Source organism: Hyaena hyaena, unplaced genomic scaffold, assembly GCF_003009895.1.
Source record: "Hyaena hyaena isolate Hyena2069 unplaced genomic scaffold, ASM300989v1 scaffold_240, whole genome shotgun sequence".
Taxonomy (NCBI): domain Eukaryota; kingdom Metazoa; phylum Chordata; class Mammalia; order Carnivora; family Hyaenidae; genus Hyaena; species Hyaena hyaena.
Genome location: NW_024080873.1, coordinates 1759383 through 1786697, shown reverse-complemented (window position 1 = coordinate 1786697; position 27315 = coordinate 1759383). Strand labels below are relative to the sequence as shown.

Sequence of the window (27315 nt, the reverse complement as noted above, 5' to 3'; positions counted from 1 at the left end):
TAGTAATTAGTTTCAGGTGTGTAGCATAATAATTCAATTTTTGTCTACATTACAAAGTGATCACCATAATAAGTCTAGTAAGCATCTGTTACCATGCAATTGAATTGATCCTCTTCACCCTTGTCCCTAACCCCAATTCCCTTCCTTCTGATAACTACTGATCTGTTTTGTGTATCTATGAGTTTTGTTTTGCTGGTTTGGTTTGTTTTGTAAATTCCACATATAAGTGAAATCATACAGTGATTGTCCTTCTCTCTCTGACTTATTTCACTTAGCATAATACCCTTAAGGCCCATCCATATTGTCACAAGTGCAAGATTTCCGTCTTTTTATGGCTGAGTAGTATTCTGGTGCATGTGTGGGTATACACACATGCATCTTTATCTGTTTATCCATCAGTGGACACTTAACGTTATTTCTGTGTCCTGGCTACTGTAAATAATGCTGCAGTGAGCATAAGGGGGATATTTGTTTTTGAGCTAATATTTTTGTTTTCCCAGAAGTGGAATAACCGGATCATATGGTATTTCTGTTTTTATTTTAAGGAACCTCCATATTGTTTTCCATAATGACTACACCAATTTATATTCCCACCGACAGTGGACGATAGTTCTCTTTTTTCCACAGCCTCTCCAACACTTCTTTCTTTTTGATAATAGCCATGCTAACAGGTGTAAGGTAATAGATCATTGTGGTTTTGATTTACATTTTCCTGATAATGACTAATGTTGAACATCTTTTCCTGTGCCGGTTGGCCAGTGACCTTTTGTGTCTGGCTTCTTTCACTTAGCTTAATGCTTTCTGGGTTCATCCGTGTTAGAGCATGTATCAGTATTACTTGGTTCTTTTTATGCCTGAATAATATTCTGTTGCATGGAAATAACACATTTTGTTTTTTCTGACTTGATAGATATTTGGATTTTTCTGTTTTGGCAATTTTAATAGTACTGCTATGAATATTTGTGTACATGTTTATAGGGACATATGTTTTCATTTGTCATGGTAGACAAATGTAGTGAAATTATTGATAAGGTTGGTTTTGAATCTATTATCTTACTATTTATTTTTAATTTGTCCTGTCCAATGTTCCTTTTTGGATTGAATATATTTTAGTATTCTATTCATCTAACATTGGCTTGTTAGCTGTAGATAGTTCTTTTTTTTTTTTTTAAGTAATTGCTTTAGGGCTTATAAATGCATCTTTAACTTAACCACAGTCTTCCTTCTGATAGTATTATACTATGTGTGTATTACGCAGGACTTTTAATTCAGTGCATGTCTTTTTCCATTCCTCATCATTAAAAACAGGGTAATACTAGTTTCCTTATTGGGTTGTTAAGAATGTGAAATGAGTTAATGTATGTAAAATACTTTGAACATAGCTCATGCTTTTATTTATATTGGGAATAATAGAAGAAAACTTCATTAGAATTTCTGGAATCTGTAGATTGTTTCTTTTCTAGCCTGCTTTAGTTGCCTACTTCCATGATCACACCCAGGACTGTTGGTTCTCAATTTGACTGTACATTATAATTAATTGAGCAACTTAAAAAATATGGTAATATGCCAACCTCAAATTCTTATTTTATTGGTTTCGTATGCATTTTTTAAATGTTCCAGCTGGTTCCAATATGGAGTTAGTATAGAGAATCATTACCCTGGACTTTATGATCATAATCTGTAACTTAAAGTATTTTAAGCATCTAACTGACTTTCATTTCTTTTTTTTTTTTTGCCATCTTATCTATTCTGGTACCCTATTGTGACATTTTTTAGATTCCATCGAGATCCAGGCCATTAGCCACACCACTCTTTCACTGTCCATTATCCCCCTCATATAGTAATTTCTTTCCTTATCCAATTACATTGATTCAGTGAAAAAAAATATTTTTAATGCTTGTAGGTATTTTGCACTATTTTGTGGGGTCAAGTTATCAACTCCCTTGTTCTTCTCTTCCTTTACTATAATTGAGGCACAACTTCAGCCCTGATTGAATTCATTACTTTGCCAACTCTCCTTCCTTGAATCTGAGCAGCTGAGTGTCATTGGAGAAAACAAACAACAGTGCTGATTGGTCTCACTTTAATTTATGGCCACAAGTATCACTGTGTCCCCACCTTTATGTAGTCATTTGTTCTTCCACTTTCACTACTAAGACCATTTAATCTTTTTTCTTTCTATATGCTTAGCCATATGTGTGTGTGTGTGTTTGTGTATAATGTGTGTGCAGGGTATATATATATATATATATAGTATATGTGTATCTTCTTCAAAGGGGTCTTCTTTGACTGCACTGTAAAGATGAACCCTTGCATTACTACTTTCTTTCCCTCTGTCTTGCTTTATTTTTCTTCATAGTACCTACGTTTTCTGAAATTACTTATTTATAAGGTTATACTTGTTTACTGATTGTTTCCCAGCTGTGATGTAAGCTCCATACAGACAGGGCATTCAGTGTTTTCATTGCTTTAATTCCCAGCATTTAGAACAATGTCTGAGGCTCAGTCATAGGTTATAATAAACCAACAGTGATTGATTAGCAAACATAAGAGCTCTTTTCCATTAACCAGAAAACTGTAAAATATTTATGAATAATCCATGCAAGACCTGAATGAAACAAATTATGATATTTTGCTTAAAATCTTTAAAAAAAAAAAAAAAAAAAGACCTGAATAAAATGGAGAGTCATACCATGCTCCTGAGTAGCGAACTTAATATTGTAAAGATGTCCATTCTCCTTAAGTAAACTGTTTTAGAGCAGTTCTAAAAAAGATCTCAACCCTCCTCCTCCTTGAAACTTGGTAAGCTTGGATGAATAAGTCTGAAAAATCTTAAACTCCCTCTTCACTCCTTTTTTTTTTTTTTAATCTGCCAGATCAGAAAATGTTTAGAGCTACTATAATTAACTATGGGTGGTATTAGCTTGGAAGTTGGCTAATGAAACAAAACAGAGGTTAGATTTTACAGGATTCTATAGGATATTAGCATATGAGAAAGATGAGAAGAGAATTATTCAGTAAGTTAACCTTTCCATAATAAGTAGATGACATGGTCATAAATTTTATTCTATAGAGCGTTTTTAAAGCAGTGATACCCATTTCGTATACTTGAGGTATGTGGATCTCTTTACTCTTATAGTTAGGAATTTAATTAGGCTTAATCCTTAGGTAACCATGTGTTTTATAAAATATTCCCCTCATTCCTTTACAGTTTATTTTTTTGAGCATGTTTACTTCTCTTCCTTTTTGTTTTAACTATTTTTATTTCATTTTTTTAAAGTTTATTTATTTACTTAAGCAATTTGTACACCCAGTATGGGGCTCGAACGCATGACCATGAGACCGATTCACATGCTCTTCGACTGAGTCCCCACCTCTCTCCCTTTTAATTTGTTACAATTTCCACTATGTATTTAGTAGTCAAATAAACTTAATAGAATTTCTTATAAACGAACACTAAATAGACTGAATGAGAGACTGAAAGGCATCAAGTATGTATGTTTTACTGGATTGTGATATCTGTCGTACACCTTCATGGCTGTTACTAGGCTATATATGAATTGGTGAGGTTGCCAGATTGAGTATTCGAAACTTGTGAGGTGTTAATTTACTGTATGTTCACTTTATGCTCAGTGAATAAAGTTTAGGAATGATAATCAGCTTTTAAGGATAAAGGGAAGAAGTCCATGGGGGAAAACTTTCAATTTATCGAGTGTTTTGCATGTCTTTTTATTTCTCTTTCTGTGTATGTGTATATATATATATGCATATGTGTATGAGATATCTTAGCAGATTTTATGTTCTACTTTTCCAACTTTATAGGAAGTTGAGTTAAAATTGGGAATATTCAGACTGCTTTCCTGCCTACTTCTTGAGATTATTTATAATTTTTTTATGTCTTTATTTTTAGAGAGAGAGAGGGAGGTGAGGGGTAGAGAGAGAGGGAGACACAGAATCCAAAGCAGGCTCCAGGATCTGAGCTGTCAGCACAGAGCTTGATGCGGGGCTCAAACCCACTGACTGTGTGACATTATGACCTGAGCCAAAGTCCGATGCTTAATCGACTGAGCCACCCAGGTGCCCCTACTTCTTGAGTTTAAACCAGTTATTCTACCTTTTCCATTATACTTTTGTTGAAATCTTGAAGGACATGAACTGCTTTTTAAAAAAAAATTTTTTTTGTTCATGTTTTTAGAGACAGAACGTGAGTGGGGGGAGGGGCAGAGAGAGAGGGAGACACAAAAGCAGTCTCCAGGCGCTGATCTGTCAGCACAAGAGTCAGATGTGGGACTCAAACTCACAAGCTGTGAGATCATGACCTGAACCGAAGTTGAACACTCAACCAACTGAACCACCCAGGTGCTCTGACGTGAACTGCTTTTTAAAAAACCTTTTCATTTTGAAACAAAATTCAGAAAAATTGAGTCCAACTTTCGGAAAAGTTGGAAGAATATTGTAATGAGCTCCCATTATACCCTTCACTTAGATTTGCCAGTTATTAACATTTTATCACATTCGCACTCTCTCTCAGCATAGTGTTACTTTTTATTTTTTTAACTAAGCTTTATGTCCAGTATGGGACTTGAACTTACAACCTCAAGATCAAGAGTTGTATGCTGTTTTGATTAAGCCATCCAGGGGTCCCAGTACACAGATTATTATTATTATTTTAATTTTAGAGAGAGAGAGAGAGAGCGCGCACGATAGGGGGAGAGAAGCAGAGCAGGACAGAGAGAGAACCTTAAGCAGGCTCTGCTTACAGACAGAGCCTGATGTGGGGCTCGATCCACATCATGACCTGAGCAGAAAAACTAAGAGTTGGATGCTCAACTGACTGAGCTATCCAGGCACCCTGCATAGTATTATTTTTTGATTAAACCATTAAAGCATGTATTTCTTAAGAACAAGGTCATTGTGTTATACAATACAATGATAACATTAGGAAAATCAGCTTTGTTGTAAAGTTAATATATAGTCTACATTGAAATTTCTCCAATACTATTCTTTAAAAAATTTTTTTTAACATTTATTTATTTTTGAGAGACAGAGCATGAGCAGGGGAGGGGCAGAGAGAGGAAGGCACAGAATCTGAAGCAGCCTCTGGGCTCTGAGCTCTCAGCATAGAGACCAATGCAGAGCTTGACCCCGTGAACCACTAGATCATTACCTGAGCCAATGTCGGATGCTTAACCAACTGAGCCACCCAGGTTCCCCTCCAGTGCTGTGTTTTATAGCCGTTTTTTGTTTTTCTTTTCCCAGATTCATTCTAGGATCACACATTAGTTATCGTTTATTTGGTAATTAATTGGAGAGTCATGTCTGTAATAAGGACATTTTCATTTCTTCCTCTTTTATTTTCTTCCTTCTGATCTCTTTGGGTTTATTTTGCTCTTCCTTTTTTAGTTTCTTGAAATTGAAGTTTGGATTATCAGTTTGCTCTTTTTCTAATAAGCACCTAATAATATTTTTCTGTAAGTGCTGCTGTAGTTGCATCACACAAATTTTGATATGTTTTCTTTTTTGTTTAGTTCAAAATATTTTGTAATTTCCTTAAACTTCCTCTTCAATCACGAGTTATTTAGTAGCGTGTTTAATTTCTAAGTATTTGGAGGTTTTTGTTGTCCCTTGTTTTGATCTCAGATTTTAATCTATTTTAATCTGGAATGGTATTTGAACCTTTCTCCCTTTCATAACACTGACTTTTTTTTTTTTTTAGAATTTTGCCCTCTAGTATTTATTTATTTATTTGATTCGATTATAGCTGACATGCAATGTTACACTAGTTTTAAGTCTACACAGTAGTGATTCCACAGCTCTTTATATTATGCTGTGCTCACCACAAAGTGTAGCTGCCATCTATCACTATACACCACTATTACCATGCGATTGACTGTATTACCTGTGCTGTGCCTGTCATCTTTGTGACTTACTCTTTATGTAACTGGAAGCTGTACTTCCCACTCCACTTCACACATTTTGCCCATCCTGTCCTCCTCTGTGGTAACTATCAGTTCTCTATATTTGTGGGTCTGTTTCTGGTTTTGTTTGTTTTGGTTAATTTTTTTTAGATTCTACATATAAATGAAGTTATATATGTATCTTTCTCTGTCTGACATGTCACTTAGCATAATACCTTCCAGGGCAATCCATGCTTTTGTGAATGGCAAGGTCTCATTCTTTTTTTTTATGATTGAGTAATATTCCATTGTGTATATATACTGCATCTTTATCCATTAATCTATCGGTGGACACTTGGGTTAATATCTTGGCTATTGTAAATAATGCTGCAGTAAACATAAGGATGCATATACCTTTTTGAATTAGTGTTTTTCTTTGCTTTGGGTAAATACCCAGTAGTGGAATGAATACATCATGTGGTGTTTCTATTTTGAATTTTTTGCGGAACCTCCATACTGTTTTCCATAGTAGCTGCACTAATTTACATTCCCACCAACAGTATACAAGAGTTCCTTTTTTTCTATATCCTCACCAGTGCTTGTTATTTCTTGTCTTTTTGATACTTACCATTCTGACTGGTGTGTGGTGATATTTCTTTGTGGCTTCGATACAAATTTCCCTGATAATTAGTGATGTTCTCATGTCCCTTTTGGCTATATCTATGTCTTCTTTGGGAAACCGTCTATTCACATCCTCTGCCCTTTTTTAAATTGCAGTGTTTGGAGTTTTTTGGTGTTGAGTTGTTTAAGTTTATATATTAGGTATTAGTTTGTTATTGCTAATCATTTGCAAATATCTCCTCCTATTCAGTAGATTGCTTTGTCATTTTGCTGATGGTTTTCTTTGCTGTGAAAAAACTTTTTATTTTCATGTAGCCCCAATAGTTTATTTTTTGCTTTTGTTTCCATTGACTAGAGTTTTCCCCCATTAGTTTGAGGTTGTCTAACCCCTCATGATTAGATTAGGGCTGTGTATTTTTATTATTTATTTATTTATTTTAAAGTTTGTCTATTTTGAGAGAGAGGGAGAGAGAGCGAGTGCACATGCATGCAAGCAGGTGCATGAGTGGGGGAGGGGGAGAGAGAGAGGGAGAGAATCCCAAGCAAGCTCCACACTGATGCTGACGCAGAACTCAATTCCACAAACCATGAGCTCATGATCTGAACTGAAATCAAAAGCTGAATACTTAACTGACTGAGCCACCCAGGTGCCCCAAGACCATGAATTTTTAAAGTATCAGGAATGGTTCATAACTAATGTGGTCTCCTTGGTGCCTCACATCAGAAGGCATGTAATAAAAGTTTGACCAGTCATTAATGATGTTAATTTTGATTACTTGATTAAAGTGGTGGCCACTAGCTTTCTCTGGTAATATATTTTATTCATTTGTAATTATTAGTATAACTGGAAAAAGACCTTGGGATTGTACAAATATTCTATATCCAACAGTCTTCCTCCCAGTGGTTTTGGCATCCACTGATAATTCTTGCTTGAAATTGAATACTGAGATGACTGTAAAATGGTTTTTGATCATCCCTTTCATGATTATTAGTTAGCATTCTGAAGAGCCTTACTTCTTTCCCCTTCATTCATTTATTTTATAATATCAGTGTGGACTCAGGGCTTTAAAAACATCAATGTGAGGGATGCCTGGATGGCTCAGTCTATTAAGTGTCTGACTTCAGCTCAGGTCACAGTCCCACGGTTCCTGAGTTCAGTCCCCATGTTGGGCTCAGTGCAAACAGTTCAGAGCCTGGAGACTCCTTTGGATTTTGTGTCTCCCTCTCTCTCTCTGCCTCTTGCCTATTTGTGCTGTGTTTCTCTCTCTGTCACAGATAAATAAACATTAAAAAAAATCCATGTGTTATAATCCATTATTGTTATTCATTTTGACACTAAAATCATTCCCATTTTGGCCAGAGGGAGACTCTTCAAACTAGTTCCTGTGTCCTTTTGATAAGGACTCCCGTTAGTATTTGAGCAGTGCTTTTTTTCTTCTTGTGTAAGATGTTCTAGGTATATCTTGTGTTTTTCTTGCCCAACCTTGGAATTGGGCATTTCTCCAAGGACGTCTAGTATCATTTTGTTCTTTTTTTATTCCCTTCTATGTGATTATATTATCAACTTGGTATACAGTTAGCTTTATGGGCTCATATATCATTAATGGTGAAGTTAAGTATTTAACCAGGTCAAAAAATTTTTTGAATGGCATTTATAAGTTGTTCTTTTCTAGACTTTTAATCTTTAGAGTGAATATACCCTGTTAATGTGTTTTGAACTTAGCAGTGTTTAAGAATTCTGAATTAGTTGCCAATATTTTAAAACTTGGAGATTTACACAAAAACTCTGATTTCTGGCTTCTTTTAAAAAGGCAAAAAAGAAATTCTGGTCCAAGTCCATTTGGCAACAATTGGATGGATCTGACAAGAAGTGGCTGCCTGTGTTCTCTAGTTCCCACGACTCTTCTATCCTGCCTGACCCCGTTAAGGCATTTGTATTTGCAGCCTTTTTCTACAGCCCTCCTTCTTTACAAAACTTTCAGTGGCAGGTGCAACAGCAGAGAATTACACTGCTTTGTGTTCTAAAAAAGGAACCAGTTTTTTTTTTTGAAATGACTTTTTCAATTTTGTAGTTCCATGACCCAGCTAGTGGAGCTGATGTTGATAATGCCATCTAAATGGATTCTCCAAGGCCCTATTTTAAATTGCTTAAATGTAGCAAATAACTTTGATAAAACTGTGCTCTCTTTGTGGTTTAAATGAAGTTCACCATTCCTTCTGCATGGTTTAGAACACAAAGGAACACACAGATATTTTTGAAACTGTTAGAAATCTTTTTGTTAGAGTGGGAGAACTGTATAACCTATGTCTAGCTTTATAAATTGAAATTATTGACATTTTGTTGATGTTAACAGCATTTATTCATTGAAATGTATGCCGTTCTAAACAGTAAGGTGAAATTAAATGGATTCTGAAAGATCGTAGCAATAGTGGAGTATATAATTTAATTATTAGACTATATGTTAATTTTTTTAATTTTAATTTTATTATATTAAAAATTTTTTTATGTTTTATTTGAGAGCAAGAGAGGCAGAGCATGAGCAGGGGAGGGACAGAAAGAGAGGGGGAGACACAGAATCTGAAGCAGGCTCCAGGCTCTGAGCTGTCAGCACAGAACCTGATGCAGGGCTCGAACTCAACAGACCGTGAGATCATGACCTGAGCTGAAGTCAGACGCTTAACTGGCTGAGCCACCCAGGCACCCCTATATCTGTTAGTTTTAAAAACTATTTTAATTTTTTAAAAAAAATTTGAAGCTTTTTCAAAAGCTTTTGTTAATACAGAAGAATTTTTACCAGAGATAGAGAAGACCATTTCATAATGATAGAGTCCAGTTAATCAAAAAGACATAACAATTCTAAATACTAATGCCCTTAATAATGGAGCTTCAAAGCACGTGAAACAAAAACTGATAAGAATTGTAAAGAGAAATAGACATACCTACAATTATAGTCAAGATTTTAATATTTTAATAATATTTGATATTTTAATGTTCTCTTAATAATAGAACAAATGGACAGAAAATCAGCAAGTATATAGCAGTAGACTTGAACAACACTATTTTTTTTTAATGTTTTTATTTATTTCTGAGAGAGAGAGAGAGAGAGAGAGAGAGAGACAGCATGAACAGGGGAGATTCAGAGAGAGGGAGATACAGAATCTGAAGCAGGCTCCAGGCTCTGAGCTAGTTGTCAGCACAGAGCCCGACGCGGGGCTCGAACCCACAAACCGTGAGATCATGACCTGAGCTGAAGTCGGACGCTTAACTGACTGAGCCACCCAGGCACCCCTTGAACAACACTATTAACCTACTTGATTGTCATCTGTAGAGGCCTCTGTCCATCAAGAGAATGTACATGCTAAAGTACACAATGTATATTTATCAAGATAGGCCATACTCTTAGCCATAAATCTATTCTTAATACATGTAAAAGAATTCAAGTCATATATAATATATTCTTGACTACAGTGTAATTAAATTAGAAATTAACAACCAATGATTCTTGGAAAATTCCCAAGTACAAGATTTGGAAACTGAAAACCATAAATAGTTCATTGGTCAAAGAAAATATTTTAGGAAAGGGAAATTAAAAAGCGTTCTGAACTGAATAAAAAGAAGACATAACATATATAAATTTGTTGGATGCCACTAAAACACTACTTTGGGGATTTGTAACACTAAATACCTACAATAGAGGAGAAGAAAGGTCTCAATCAATGACTTGTTTCTACCTGAAGAAACTAGAAAAGGAAGAGCAAATTAAATTCTACATAAACAGAGGGAAGGAAATAATAAATATCAAGATAGAAATCAATGGAATATAAAACAAAAGCAATAGAGAAAAATTAATGAAACCACAAGCTGGTTCTTAGAGAAGATGAATAAAATCAATAAATTTCTAGTTTCCAGAGTGGCCAGGGAAAAAGAAGACACAAATTATTAATACTGGGAATGAGAGGTGTGATGTCACTATATATACTACAGATATCAAAAGTATAATAAGGAAGTATTATGAACAACTTTGTCCCAGTAAATTTGATAATTTAGGTGAAGTGGACAGATTCCTTGAAAGACAGTGCTAATGTAGACTGAATGGTTGCACCCCCCCTTCTTATTTTGAAACCTAACCCCCAATGTGGTGATCGCACTTGGAGGTGAGGCTTTAGGAGAAACCCTCATGAATGGAATTAGTGCCTTGTTTTGAAAGAGATCCCAGAGAGATTCCTTCGCCTTTTCAGTCATGTGAAGTTATAGGAAATTACAACCTTTTGTGAACTGGGAAACCAGTATCTGTAGACAGTGAATCTGCCAGTGCCTTAATCTTGGACTTCCCAGCCTCAAGAACTATGAGAAATAAATTTCTGTTGTTTATAAGCCACTCAGTCTGTGGTATTTTGGTATAGCAGCCTGCATGGGCTAATATAGATACAAACTAAGAAAGGAAGTAGGTAACCTAAATAGCCCTATATATGTTAAAGCAATGGAATTTATGGTTAAAAACCTACCTACAAAGAAAGCTCCAGGCCCAAATGATTTTGCAGATGAATTCTGTCAAAGATTTAAGGAAGAAATAATACCAATTGTATACAAACTCCTCCAGAAAATTGAGGAGGAAGAAATTCTTCCCACCTCATTTTGTGAGACTATATTACTTTGATACCAAATCAGATAAAGACATAACAAGAAAACAGCAGACCAGTATCCTTCATTAACATATATAAGATTTCAAACAAAATTTTAGCAGATAGAATTCAAGAATTCAAATGATAATATATTATGACCAAGTGGGTTTATTTCAGGAATGCAGTGATTAATAACTTGAAAATTAATCTTTGTAATACACTGTATTAAACAAAGATAAAAGATATATCACCTCAGCAGATGCAGAAAAAGCGTGTGATAAAGTGTAACATCTATTCCTGATAAAAGTCTCAGGAATAGGAAAGAACTTTCTTACCTTCATAAAGAGCATTTCTGAAAAACCTACAAATAACATCATATTTTCTGATAAAAGATTGAATAATTTCCTCATAAGATTAGGAACAAAATGAAGATGTTTACTTTCAAGACTTCTTTAAAAAATATTTATTTATTTAAGTGATATCTACACCTAACATGGGGCTCGAACTCAAGACCTTGAAATCAAGAGTCATGTGCTCTACTTACTAAGCCAGCTTTTTTTTTTAATCAAAGAAATATGTATTAAAACACCCTCCCTATACCAATTTTACTCTAACACAATAAACAAATACAATTATAATACCCATTGGGCTATAGATACATTACTATTGCCGTGGTAAATTGGTATTTTTTTTTAAAGGCAAGACGAAGGTAGCATATAATAAAAGGTATACATGGGTTATATACTCTGATCTAGAAAGCTGATTTTAGGAATTTACTCTGTAACTTAACTGAAGCCCAGATTAATGTAAAGAGATGCTTATTGAAGCATTCTCTTTCTTTTTTTTATTGTGGTGAATATACATTACATTTATCATCTTAACCATTTGTAAATATACATTTCAGTGGCATTAAATACATTGGCAGTGTTGAGTAACCATTGTCACTACTATACCCAAAACTTTCCCATCATCCCCAACCTAAACTCTATACCCATTCAACAATAACTCTCCATGCTCCCCTCTCCTAGGCCTGGGTAACCTCTGTTTTACTTATGTCTCTATGAATTTATCTATTCAGTGTACCTCATATAAGAACCATATAATATTTGTCCTTCTGTGTCTGGCTTATTTCATTTAGTTTAAGGTTTTTCAGGGTTCATCCATGTTATAGCATTTATCAAAATTCAGTTCCTTTTTATAATATTTCATTGTATAGATATATTACATTATGTTTATCCATTCATTTTTTTGATGGATATTTGGGTTGTTTTTACCATTTAGTTATTGTGAATAATACTGCTATGATTAATGATGCTGCGTACTTTTTCATGTGCTAATTGGTCACTTGTATATCTTCTTTGGTCAGCATTTCTCTTGAACATTGTAATGGGTGTTCTACCTACTACAGTATGACAAGAAAAAGAAAAGACATCTATATTGGAAAGAAAGAAGTAGAATTAGTCATTATTCATAGGCACATTATTATCTATGTAGAAAATTGATGGTACCTACAAAACTTTACAACTTGTAAGCAACTGTGTAAAGATTGCTTTGTACAAGATCAAGATATAAATATTAGTTGTACTTCTATGTAGCAGCAAAGAATAATTGGAAATTGAGTTAAAAAGGAAACAATGTCATTTATAATAGCATTAATTATTATGTAAGCAAAATCTGATGTGAAAGACATATGCTATAAACTACAAAACATTGATGAGAGAAATTTTTAGCAGTCTAAGTAAATGCAGAGGTAAACCTTGTCCATGGGTTTGAAGACTCAGTATTGACAGTCCTCCTTTAATTGATGTACAGTTTCTACATAATCGCAGTTAAAATTCTAGTAGGCTTTTATTTGGGGTAGAAATGGACAAGCTCATTCTAAGATGCTTATTGAAATGCAAAGGACCTAGAATAGAATAATCAAAACAGTTTTGAAAAAGAACAGAGTTGAAGACTAACATTTCCTGATTTCAAGATTTATTATAAAGGTACAGTAATTGTGGCACCTGGGTGGCTCAGTTGGTTAAGCATCCGACTCTTTGGCTCAGGTCATGATCTTGCAGTTCGTGAGTTCAAGTCCTGCATCAGACTCTGCACTGACAGCACAGAGCTCCTTTGGGATTCTGTCTCTCCTCCCTGTCCTTCTGCCCTTTGTGTTCTCTCTCCCAAAATAAATGAATAAACTTAAAAAAAAAAAAAAGCTACAGTAATCAAGATTGTGTAGTACCGACAAATAGATCAGTGGAACACAGAATCCGGAGATAAATATAAACATGTTGGGCAGGTTTTTTTTTCCTTTTTCAGTTTATTTATTTATTTTGAGAGAGAGAGAGAGGGCAAGTAGAGGAGGGGCAGGGAGAGAGAGGGAAAGAAAGAATCCCAGGCAGGCTCTGTGCTGTCAGTACAGAGCCTGACATGGGGTTCCATCCCATGAACCGTGAGGTCATGACCTGAGCCTAAATCAGAGAGTCAGATGCTTAACCGACTGAGCCACCCAGGCACCCTGGGTATTTGTTTTTTGAATAAAGGCACAAAGGCAATACAGTGGAGAAAAGTTAGTTTTTTCAGTCAGTGGTGTTGGAAAAATTGGATGTCTATATGTACAAAGTGAATCTTGATTCATACTGAACACTATATATAAAAACTCAAAATGGATCATAGACCTAAATATAAAATTTTAAATTATAAAACTTTAGAGGAAAACATGGGGGAAAATCTTTGTGATCTTAGACAATTTCTTTTTTTTTTTTTTAATTTTTTTTTTAATGTTTTATTTATTTCTAGGAGAGAGAGAGAGAGACAGCGTGAGCAGGGGAGGGTCAGAGAGAGAGGGAGTCACAGACTGAAACAGGCTCCAGGCTCTGAGCTGGCAGTCAGCACAGAGCCCGACGCGGGGCTCGAACCCACGAACTGCGAGATCATGACCTAAGTGAAAGTCGGACGCTTAACCGACTAAGCCACCCAGGCGCCCCAATCTTAAGACAATTTCTTAAATGTCATACCACAAGTGTGACCCATAGAAGAATTAGATTGGTAAATGGGACTTCATAAAAAATAAAGACTTCTGCTTTTCTAAGGGCACTGGTAGAGTAAAAAGATAGGTCATACATTGGGAGAAAATATTTGGTAAGCATATGTCTGATAAATGACTTGTCTACAGAATATGTAAAGAACTTTTAGAACTTAAGAATGAGCAAACAACCCAAATAAAAAACAAGCAAAGATTTGAACAGGAATTTCATTGAAGAAAATACATGGATAGAAAAGAAGCACATGAAAAGGTGGTTAACATCACTAGTCATTAGAAAGATACAAATTAAAACTATAGTTAAGTTTCACTATAGGCATGTTATAGTGTCTTTGTTTAAAAAGACTGACCTTATAGAGCTTTACAGAGGATGTAGAACCACTGGAACTCTCATATACTGATGGTAGGAACATAAAATGGTACAGTCACTCGAGGAAACTATTTGGCAGTATTTTAGAATTACATATACCTAGCAGGTGATCCAATCCTTTCCTCTTAGGAATTGACCTAAGATACATGGAAGCATTTGTCCATAATATATGAGTGTTTATGACAGCTCTATTTATTTTTTTAAGTTTATTTATTTTGAGATAGAGGGTGGGGGAGAGGGAGGGAAGGAGGGGAAGAGAGAGAGAGAGAGCGAGAGTGAGAGAGAGAGAGAGAGAATGAATTCCAAGCAGGCTCCACATTGTCAGCGCAGAGCATGTTGTGGGTCTCAAATTCACAAACCATGAGATCATGACCTGAACTGAAAGCAAGAGTTGGACACTTAACTGATTGAGCCACCCAGGTGCCCCAGACAGTTTTACTTGTGATAACTCCAAACTTAGAATAATCTTACTAATTAAGGTATTAATATGATTAGAAGTAATATTAATAAAGGTAAGTAGATAAACATATTGTGGCATACTCAACAGTGGAATACCACTTAGCTATAAATAGCAATGCAAGGTGCCTGGCTGGCTCAGTTGGTAGAGTATGTGACTTTGCATCTCAGGGTTGTGGGTTTGAGCCCGATTTTGGGTGTAGAGATTACCTTAAAAAAATCTTTTTTTTAAATAAAAAAATTTTTTAATGTTTATTTATTATTGAGACAGGGAGTACACAGCATGAGTTGGGGAGGGGCAGAGAGAGAGAGAGGTAGACACAGAATCCGAAGCAGGCTTCAGGCTCTGAGCTGTCAGCACAGAGTCCCATGCGGGGCTTGAACCCACAAACTGAGATCATGAGCTGAAGTCGGATGTTCAACTGACTGAGCCACACAGGTGCCCCGAGATTACTTTAAAAAATCTTTAAAAAATCTAGAGGCACCTGGGTGGCTAAGTCGGTTAGGTATCTGAGTTTGGCTTGGGTCATGATCTCACAGTCTGTGGGTTCGAGCCCCGCGTCAGGCTCTGTGCTGACAACTCAGGGCCTGGAGTCTGCCTTGGATTCTGTGTCTTCCCTCCCTCTCTGATCCTCCCTTGCTTACTCTCTGTTTCTCTCTTTTTCAAAAATGAGTGAACACTTAAAAAAGTTAAAAAAATATATAAAAAGGAATGGACTATTGATATAAACACAAACATGAATGTGTCTCAAAATAATTATGAAAAAAGTCAGAAAAAAATATATACTGTATGATTCCATGTATATCAGTTCTAAAAACTGTAGTGACAGAAAGCAGATTATTCATTGCCAACAGAGTGAGGGATAATGATGGGGTATAAGAAAATCTGGTGTTTTGATGGATATGTTTACTATCTTGATTGTTAATGGTTTCACAGGTATATATACATTTATGAAAACTTACCAAATTTTACACTTATATATTTTGTGTGTAAATTATACTTAAAGTTTTTAAAAAGCACACAAAAATAAAAAATAAATAAAAAGCACATAAAATCCATGGAAATATTTTAAACTGCAGAAGCTTAATTTTATTTGTAGAGGTGCCAAATTTAGAGATCATAGAAATCTCGACTCAGTGTTCATGTTCTCTGGGTACGGGTACTTAAGTCTCTTACTGTGTGTTTTATATAATTTTGTCTTCTTTGGTTACAGTTTTTTATACTCTGGTATTTATATAGGAAATATTTAATGATTCCTAAACTTCCTTAGTTTACATGGTGTTTCCAGAAAATTCCTTAACCAGAAGGGTCAGACTCCTGACTGGATTAAGAGACCCTAGTTTGATTATACTTATTATTGTTACCTCTGTTTTTTGTCTTAGACCTTGACTTATTTCATGATGAACTCAATTCATTTGCTTAAATGTGAAGCTCATCTCTAGGAATTCTGTAACCTAAAAGAGAATGATTTCTTAAATGGTCTGAATATTGTTCATTAAGTGCATTTTGCTGAAAACAAAGCACCATAGGCCACCTCTGGCAGTTTGATTATTCTTATCAGAGCCTTGGCACGCTAAAGGATCATAGTTGTCTTACAAATGAATTGATGTTGTAAGCTTGTATTTTATAGGAGGTAAAAATGACATACCAAAACAGTCTCCTATAGAATGACAACAGTTTGATTATAAATACAACTTGGAAGTATGCTAGTTCATCATTCTTAACTCAGGAGTATTTTAATTTTAATAAGTCAAGATAAAGTATTTTCTTTAATGTCTTTTCTTTCCTTTTGTAGGAAATACAGTAGCAGCCATGATAGAAGACAAAGGGCCAAGAGTGACCGACTACTTTGTTGTGGCAGGTCTCACTGACACATCTACTCTTCTGGATCAGGAAATAAATCGTTTAGATACTAAGTCAACTGGGCCTAAAGCTCCAATTACAGACATTGCAGTTATTAACAAATCTGCTGGGGAAACAGTACCTGAAGGTTATACCTGTGTTGAAGCCACTCCATCAGCTCTCCAAGCAAATTTAAACTATGGAAGTCTGAAAAGCCCAGAACTTTTCCTCTGTTATAAGAGAGCAAGAGACAAACCACCTCTTACTGATGTTGGGTATGTTGACTTATTTTCTTTTGCTATAGTGAAGGAAATAACATTTCCTTAGGGTGCATGGGAATAGAAATTGGAAAATTTTGATAGTTCTGTTATTATTTGTTACTTCAGGATCAAGTGTAGTAAGATGTTACATATCTCTGTCCACCCTTACTGAATTTCTCTGCACTGTACTTGAATCACGAGATCATTTCCTTTCAAAAGCATATTGAATTGAAGGCATTGGAGCCTGAAATGGATTCCATTTCGGTTGTACTTATCAGATAAGCTTATTAATTAAACATAAAAGAACAAGAAGCTATAATAAAAGGCCATATTTTTAAGGAGCTACTTGGGTTATGTGATGAGGTTTTGTGAATCTCTGAACTCATTTAACAAAGGAGAATTCCTGTTTTAAGAAATGTAATTGTGTTGTATGGTTCTTAATGCCAGAAAGGGGGAGGTATTTACTATTTAGAATGAGTGTAGTGGTTGAGATATTAGTATCTAGTCCACAGACTAGATTCTTTGTAAAAGCTTTTTTCCCAAAAATGTCTACATTGACTCTCTTCTGTAAACAAGATATGTTTTTAAAATACTTATAATACTTGTCATGTATATATGTCATGTATTAAACTGTTCTGTTTATTATAATTACCATTAGTTACTTAAAACATACAGGTATTTGAGAGCATCTTAGGAAGTGTTTGTGATTAGCTTGTCCGTTAATTCAAAACATGAAGTTGGAATTTTGGTGGGGATTGCATTTAATCTATAGATCAATTTAGGGAGTACTGCCACCTTTATACCACTAAGCTTTCTGACTTATAAATGTAGGATCTCTTTCCCTTTATTTAGGTCTTTAATTTCTTTCAACAATGTTTTGTAGTTTTTAGTGTACAGGTCTTTCACCTCCTTGATTAATTTTATTCCTACATATTTTATTCTTTTGGATTCCATTAAAAAGTTTTTTTTTTAAATTTCCTTTTTGGATTGTTCATTGCTGTTGTACACAAACACAGCTGAATTTTAATTTTTTATGTCAATCTTATACTGTCCAACTTCGCTGAATTTGTTATCTCTAATAGCTTTCTTTTGAATATTTGAGGATTTTCTTTAACACATAGGATCATGTCATCTGTAAGTAGAGCTAGTTTTACTCCTTCCCTTTGCATTTTGTTGCATTTGCTCCCTTGTCTTATTGCTCTGGTTAGAACTTACAGTACAGTGTGGAATAGCAGTGGTGGAAAAGCCATCCTTGTCTTATTCCTGATCTCAAGTGGAAAACTTTTAGTCTTTCACCATTGAATATGGTGTTAGCTGTGGGTTTTTCCATAAATGCCATTTATCATATTAAGAACGGTCCCTTTTACTTCTGATTTTATGAGAGATTTTATCATGAAAGTGTGTTGGATTTTTTCAAATGCCTTTTCTGTGTTAATTGAGATTATGCAGGTTATTTATATCCTTCTTTCTATTGTGATGTATTACATTGATTTTTTTAAGTCAAATCTCTTAATATAATCACAATACCACACCATAAAAATGATTATTTAATATCACCATACATCCAAATTTCCCTGATTGTCCTTATGAAGTTTTTTTTTTTTTTTTTAATGGTTGCTGCTTTTTTGTTAATAGTTGTGCAGATATTAAGAAAGGTAGTGAGCTGTTCCGTTTGGCCACCACTTGTGCTCATCACCTCCTTTACTTTTGCAATAGAGCTCTGGTGAAATGGACCTATGTTCAAATTTCCAAAGTCAAAGGATGATTTGTCTTTATCTTACTTGACCCTTATGTAGCATCCATTTAACTTCTTAGTATTGGCCACCCTGTCTATCTTCTGTGATTTTCCTTCAAATCAATAGTTAGAATAGGATTATTAGGCACAAGAGTCAGAAAGGGTTGAGAAGTGATTGGAATTGGATTAATAGAGGCTTCTTTTGAAAGCTTGACTTTAAGAGAAGATAGTAATGGCATTGCTATTCAAGATGTAGTCCTTGAACCAGTATCATCTGTAGGGCCTGGGAACATGTTAGAAATTCAGAATCTCAGGCAGTGTCCCAGACCTACTGAATCAGAATCTATATTTTCACAAAATTCCTAGAAGCAACAGTTGAGGATACCTGGGGGGATAAGGCTATATGGAGTCATGGGCTGTTTTTTCACCTTTCTTCCAGAGGATAACTTTGAACATCTTTATTTGAAGGAAGGAAACCAATGGAAAAGAAAGGGCTGAAAATATAGGAATGAGGAGATACTAGATTAAAATTACGAAACAGATTGAAGGAGTAATGTCAACAGCATAGGTCATTGGATTAGCCTTTAATGGGAGGGACTTTTCCCTTTCAGAAGGGGGGGTAAAATGGGTATAAACACAAATTATTGGTTGCAGGAGAGTAATTCTTGAGATGTAATGGTTTTACTGTCAGTGCTTTTCATTTTGTCTATGATTTTCTTAAGATAGGTAATAGGCATAAAAGGATGAGTATAGGATAAAACTTTGGCAATATTCATGTCATTTGAAGGGAATCAAGCCAGGGACATAACTTGTGTTTCAGGCCTCAGTGTTTACTGTCAGCCAGTCTCTAAAGGCCATCTTTTCATATCCTCCTCTTCATCCTCCCCCTCCCCTCTGCCATACAATTGTAATTGAAGAATGTGACTCTTTCAAAGATTGTTGTTGTTCTTGGTTCAGGGACAAAACTTAAAAATAACATGATGACTTAAATAATTATATTTAGATACTTTCAGGTTGCAAGTGGCTCTTTCATACATGTCTTGCAGTTCCCTAAGGCTTGTTATAATAGTTTACTGGTCCGGATTCACTAGAGTATGGATTGAATTGTCTTTTAGTTAATCATGATAATAAATTTTTCTTTCCAGGTCAAATAATTGTGGGGTGCCTGGGTGGCTCAGTGGGTTGATGTCCAACTTTTGGTTTCAGCGCAGGTCATGATCTGTTGCTATGGAGCCTGCTTGGGATATTCTCTCTCTCGCTCTCCCTCTCTCTCTTTCTCTTACCCCAAACCCATAAAGATAAATAAATAATTATTAATATCCGGTGACTGAAATATTTTGACCTGTCTCCCCTACCTTCCAGTTAAGCACATTAATGAGGTTTGGAAAACCTATGGCCACTACAAAGACAGATGCCTATGTCATTCAACCAAATAGGAAATACAGTTGTCAAACTTTTGACTGTTTTTTCTTTTCTTTTTTTTTTTTTTTAATTTAAGTCTTTATTTTTGAGAGAGAGAGAGAGAAAGTGCAGGCAGGGGAGCAACAGAGAGAGAAGGAGACACAGGATCTGAAGCAGGCTCTAGGCTCTGAGCTGTCAGCACAGAGCTTGACGCGGGTCTCAAAATCATGATCTGCGAGTTCGTGGCCTGAACTGAAGTCAGATGCTCAACTGACTGAGCCACTCAGGTGTCCCCACCTTTTTGACTTCTAAAAACTGAGATGAGGGGCACCTGGGTGTCTCAGTTGGCTAAGCGTCCGCCTTTGGCTCAGGTCATGATCTCACGGCTTATGGGTTCGAGCCCTGCATCGGGCTCTGTGCTGACAGCTAACTCAGAGCCTGGAGCCTGCTTCAGATTCTATATCTCCCTCTCTCTCTGACCCTCCCCTGCTCACACTGTCTGTCTCTTTCAGAAATAAATAAAACATTAAAAAATTTTTTTTAAATAAATAAAAACTGAGATGAGCTATTTATTAAAACAGTAATTGTTTTTTTCTGGAAAAGTTTTAGTTAATTTAAAGTATGTAAGACCTGATAATCCCCTGTAATGTCAAATAATCTATATAAAGTATAATTTAAATAGTACAACATATTCTTATGTGTCATATCTGTGTATTACGATGAAGAATTACAAACTACTATATACAGCTCTCACCTTCTTCTTCTTCGACTTATCAGATTCATTGACTTTCAAATGAAATTTTCCTCCAGTGTTTTTTTTTTGAAAATTTTCAAACATACAGAAAAGTTCATTAAATATTATAATAAATACCAGTATCCTTTCTTCCTGAATGATAGGTTATATATTATATTGAACAGTATACTTTCTACCTAGATTGAGCAAATTAATGTTTTTCCATATTTTTGCTAAACTGCTTGAAAGGAGGCTGGAGATACCATGACAGTTGTCCCATGCATGCTTCAGCATGCATCCCTTAAGACATGCTCCTGTATAGTCATGGTATATAGAAAGTTAATAGTTCTGTCATATTTTCAATATCCATTCCCTATCCAAATATTCATAGTTATCCCAAGAATATCTTTTACAGCCTTTAAAGAAAATATTCAGGGTCCTGTCATCATTTCTCCATTGCATTTGGTTATTTTTTTTTTAATAGTTTATTGTCAAGTTGGTTTCCATATAGCACCCAGTGCTCATCCCCACAAGTGCCCTCCTCCATGCCCATCACCCCCCTTCCCCTCTCCCCCACCCCCATCAGCCCTCAATGGTTATTTATTTTTATTTATTTATTTAAAAAAATTTTTTTTTAATGTTTTACCTATTTCTAGGAGAGAGACAGCATGAGTAGGGGAGGGTCAGAGAGAGAGGGAGTGACAGACTCTGAAACAGGCTCCAGGCTCTGAGCTGGCAGTCAGCACAGAGCCCGACGCGGGGCTCGAACCCACGAACCGTGAGATCATGACCTAAGCGAAAGTCGGACGCCTAACCAACTAAGCCACCCAGGCGCCCCTATTTTTATTTATTTTTTATCCATTGCATTTGGTTATAATGCCTCCTTAGTCTCTTTACCTCCTCAACATTTCTGTTATTACATGTTGACATTTTGAAGAGTCATGGCCAGTTGTCTTACAGAATGCCCCACACACTACTCAGTTGGTTGAGCGTCCGGCTCTTGGTTTCTGCTCAGGTCATGACCTCATGGTTGGTTCGTGGATTGGAGCCCCGCCTTGGACTCTGTGCTGGCAGTGGAGTCTGCCTGGCATTTTCTCTCCCTCGCTCTTTGCCCCTCCCACATTCACGTGCATGTGCTCTTTCTCTCAAAATAAATCTAAAAAAACTTTGAAAAAAAGTTTGTTTTCTAGCCTCACACTCTAGATTTATCTTATTCTTTCCTCATTCTGTTTTTAACTTGTTACCTTATTATCAGTATTTCCTATCAATTAGATATTAGTTTCAGAGCCTTAATTAAACTTACTTTAATATTTTTGGCAAGAATACTTACAGTTAGTGCTGGCACCAGGACAGCGGTAGTGACAGACTTTCCCATAATTAGTGATATTAAGTTCAGTCAGTTAGGATGGTAATTGCCACATATCTTTCCTTGTTATTTGTGGAGTTGTGGGCATTGTTTAACATATCTTGTTCCCTAGCTCTTTTACACTTCTCATTTTTTTAGCATCCATTGATCATTGTTTGAATTAGATCTTGCATGGGTGGGTGGGGGATGTAAAATTAGACTTTTTAACTGTCTTAAACTTAAAAAACAAGTTTTTTTAATGTTTTAAAAATTTATTTCTGAGAGAAAGACAGCATGAGCAGGGGAGGGACAGAGAGAGAGACACACACACAGCATCCGAAACAGGCTCAAACCCATGAACCATGAGATCATGACCTGAGCCAAAGTCGGATGCTTAACTGACTGAGCCACCCAGGCACCCCCAAAAATAAGTTGTTTAACTGTCATTTTTCTTGAAGAGCTTGAGTGAAGAGCTTTCTTATTCTGTCTTTTGCTTTTTTTATTGTTTTGAGAATAGCTAAAACTATGGATTTTAATTTATTCTATGTGATAAAAATCTATTAAAATCCTATTCTGTTTGCTCACATTGTCCTAGGTTTGACCAGTGGGATCCCTTTCCAGCTGACTGCTTTGTCAATCAAAATCTGGAGCTATATGTATTCATTGTTACTGAGGTGTCTATTTTTATATCTATCTTTTAAATCGTGAGTTAAGATTTCAGGATCAAGCTTAACATTAAAGAACTTTTTCTTAACTCATTTTGGATTGTATCTTGTTTCTTTTACACCTAAAATCTTGGTTCTCAAATCATAAACATGTTACTTATTGCTTTATTTTATATACATAAGGTAATTTCAAAATTACAGTATCAGTATTACTACCAATAGTAAACCTGTTTACTGAGTTCTTGCCCTTAGAATAAGACCCATTAAGCATTTATAGAGTATTACTTTGTTAAAAAATTACATGAAATAGTATTTTTTTAAGTTTATTTATTTTTTTTTTTGAGAGAGAGACAGAGAAAGAGAATCCCAAGTAGGCTTCACACTGTCAGTGTTGAGCCCGACGCAGGACTCAAACTCATGAACCGTGAGATCCTGACCTCAGCCAAAATCAAGAATCAAATGGACACTTAGGATGGATGCTTAACCAACTGATCCACCTAGGTGCCCCATGAAATAGTATTTCTATGTGGTTATGTTACCAATTTGCTATGCACTTAGCTTCATCTGTTTCTACTTGTGTTTCATTTGTTAAAAAAAAAAATTTCTCTTAATATGGAAAATATTGTAATAATACTGCATGTATAAAACATGTATAAAGATATATTTAGAGAAGTATTGCTTCAGTCTTCATTTTCTTTACTTTTTTCTCTGTACTTTCTGCCCTCTCTTCCCGTTAATGTAATTTCTGATTTATCCTTTTACTGTGTGTTTTTACAAACATAAAAATGATTTTTGATTCTTCCTCTTAAACAAAATATAAATACTATAATCACTCTTTTACACTTTGCTTTTTTTCACCCAACAGTGTATTACTCCGTATCTGAACATGGAGATCTTTCTCCTTCTTTTTTCATAGCTCTATAGTGCTTATTTCTGTGGATGTATATGCTTTATTCATCCAAACCTCTATTGATGGACATTTGGGTTCTGTTTGGTGAATAACTGTGCATATATATTATTACTGTTTGTGGAAGTATATTTTCAGATAGCCCTAGAAGTAAATTGCTGGAATAAAAGATAAATGTGTGCATAATTTTGTTAAATGTTATCAAATTTCTCTCCATTGTGGTCCCACCATTATGTACTCCCAACATCAGTATATTATGTAAGTGTTTTCTTTCCCCATAGTCCCATCCACAAAATATGTGATCAAGTATTTGAATTTTTGTCAGTATCACAGTCAAGAAATGATGTGTCAGGGTGATTTTATTGAGATTAAGCATTTCTTCATGTTTAAAGACCATTTTCCTTTTTTCTTTTGTGAACTGTTAATGTCTTTTGGCATTAATTGTGTTGATATCTTTTTAGAAACAGGGTTTGGGCGTCTTTTTTGGCATATATATATATATATATATTTTTTTTTTTTTAAGGACATTTTTATGTACTAGGAAGATGAACTTTTTGTGAAATAAGTCTCCGAATGTTTCCTCCAAGTTTATAATTTGTCTTTTCACTCGTGTTTTTTGTCATGTAAAGCTTATTTGATGAAGTTTATTTTATTACTCCCTTTTATTGCTTCTAGATTTTGAGTCATAGTTACACTTTTCCCACTGCTAAGTTTTCTTTCTTTTTTTAAATTTTATTTTAGAGGTGTGCATGAGCAGGGAAGAAGGGCAGGGTGGGGGGTGGGGAGAGAATTTTCAGCAGGCTCTATGCTCAGTGCAGAGCTGGACATGAAGCTCAACCTCACCACCTTGGGATCATGACCTGAGCCAAAATCAAGAGTCGGATGCTCAACCAATTCAGCCACCTAGTTTAGTTCCATTTTTTACATTGATCCACTGGGAGCCTTTTCTGGTGTACAGTGTGAAGTAGAGATAGAATTTTTTTGCCAAATGGCAATTCAGTTATTCAAGCACTGTTTATTAAATTTTTAAAAAGCCAACTTTTCCTGCAGTATTTTGAGATGTCACCTTTATCATACTAGATTTCTTTTGTGTTCATTGTTCTATCTGTTTATTCACATTTGCTAATACTATCCTGATTTAAATATAGAGGCTTTATATTATTATTTTTTAAATATTTAGTTGAGTTCTAACAGCTTAATTGCCATATAATTCACATAATTACACAATTCAGCCATCTCAAGTGTACAATTTATTGGTCTTAGTATACTCACAGGTTTTTTTGTAGCTATCACCACAGCTAATTTTAGAACATTTTCATCACCCTAAAAGGAAACTCCATATTCATTAGCAGTCACTCTCTGATACCCCTTTCTATCTCTAACCCTAGACAACTACTAGTTTACTTTCTGTCTCTATAGATATGCCTATTCTGCATATATAAATGAGATCATACTACATGTGCCCTTTGTTGACAAGATTCATGGATTTGTGTCATGTATTAGTACTTCATTGCTTTTAAGTGCTGAACAATATTCTTTTATATGGGTATGCCCAATTCTATGCATCTATTCCTTCATTGCTTGTTTCCACTTTTTGGCTGTTATGAATAATGCTGTTAAATGTGTATTTGTGTGCCAGTATTTGTTCAGATATGTGTTTTCATTTCTTTTGGGTGTATACCTGGGAGTAGAATTGCTGAGTCATACAGAAGTTTCACGTTTAACCCTTAGAAGAGCTGTCAAGACTGTTTTCCAAAGCAGTTGATTCCCACCAGCTTTGTATAAGGATTCCACTTTCTTTACACCCTCACCTTACCATCATTTGTAATTATCTGTCTTTCTGATTATAGTCTTCCCAGTGTATGTGAAGTGTTATCTTATTGTGGTTTTGACTTGTAATTCCCTGATAGCTAATATGCTGAGCATCTTTTCATCTTTTCGGCCATATCTTCTTTGGGCAAATGCCTATTTCGATTCTTTGTCCACTTAAGAAAAAGAAAAGAAAATGTTTTATTTTAAAATAATTTTAGTTTTACAGAAGAGTTGTTAAGGATAGTACAGAGAATTCCCATATATTCTTTGACAGTCCTATATCCATTTTAAAATTGTTATTTATCTCTCTGTATTGATTTGTAATTTACATATTCTGGAATGAATTCTCTAACTAGATACATGATTTGCAAATATTTTCTCACATTCTTTCCGTTGTCTTTTCACTTTCTTGATGGTGTCACTTGTAGCATGGATGTTTTTTATTTTGGCAAAGTTCAGTTTTTAAGATATTTTTCTTTTGTCACTTGTGCTTTTGGTATCCTATATAAGAAGGCTTTGTCGAACTTAAGGTCACAAATTTTTATTCCTATAGTTTTTTGTCTGACAGTTATTCTAGCTAGTTGTTATTCTAGCTCATATTTAAGTGCTTGATCTGTTCCTTGTATGTAGTATAAGGAAGGGATTGAACTTCTTTTTCTTTTGCATTTGATACCCAGTTGTCCCAGCACCATTTGTTGAAAAGACGGTTTTTTTCCTATTGAATTATCTTGGCACTCTTGTCAGAATCAATTGACTGTAAATGTATGGGTTTAATTTCGCACTGTTCATGCCTTTCCATTGGTCTGTAGGTTTACCTTTATGGCAACACCACACTGTGCTGATGACTAGATTTGTTCTAATTTTTGAAATGGAAGAGTGTGAGTCCTCCAACTTTGTTCTTTTTTTTTTCCCCAGTTTACTTTGTCTATACTGAGTTACTCGCATCTCCATATGAACTTTAGGATCATGTTACCAATTTCTTAAAAAAAATTTTTTTAATGCTTATTTATTTTTGAGAGAGAGACAGAGCATGAGTAAAGGAGGCGCAGAGAGAGAGGGAGATACAGATTCTGAAGCAGGCTCCAGACTCTGAGCTGGACACGGGGCTTAAACCCACAAGCTTTGAGATCATAACCTGAGCTGGTCAGACGCTCAACTGACTGAGCCACCCAAGCGCCCCTCATGTTACTGGTTTCAGTACATAAAGGCAGCTAGGATATAGATAGGAATTAATACTGACTCTGTAGATCTCTTTGGGAAATATTGACATCTTACCAAATATTACGTCTTGGTATCCATGGCCGTGGGATGTCTTTATTTATTAGCTCATGTCTAATTTCTTTAAACAGTGTTTTGTAGGTTTAGTCAAAGGATTTTAAAGGTAAAATTTTGACAGGAATTCTGAAGGAAATTTTGTGAAAACATCTGAATACTTGATTTAGGAGTCAACCTTGGGATGTTTGTGGTATTGCCCCTTATTTCATATGTTTCTTGTAATCAATAAAAAAAATCAAGTTATTTGATCGTATTTGCTCTTAAAATTATATTCCAGCTTTGAAAAATAATAGCTAAGAGATCTGTAATTCCCAAAAATTATTTTACTTTTGGTTTATAATTAA

The 27315-nt window shown here is 35.2% G+C and overlaps 1 protein-coding gene across 2 annotated transcripts in view; it reads left to right on the top strand.

Moving 5' to 3' along the window:
• Positions 1–27315, top strand: part of DENND4C (DENN domain containing 4C) — a 126815-nt gene that overhangs the window by 12393 nt on the left and 87107 nt on the right. For both annotated transcript variants that reach the window (XM_039244422.1, XM_039244421.1), the window contains exon 2: positions 16792–17113. In XM_039244422.1, coding sequence (XP_039100353.1) covers positions 16809–17113 — 305 coding nt within the window. In that variant the 5' untranslated portion in view covers positions 16792–16808. The remainder of the gene's footprint in view (positions 1–16791; positions 17114–27315) is intronic.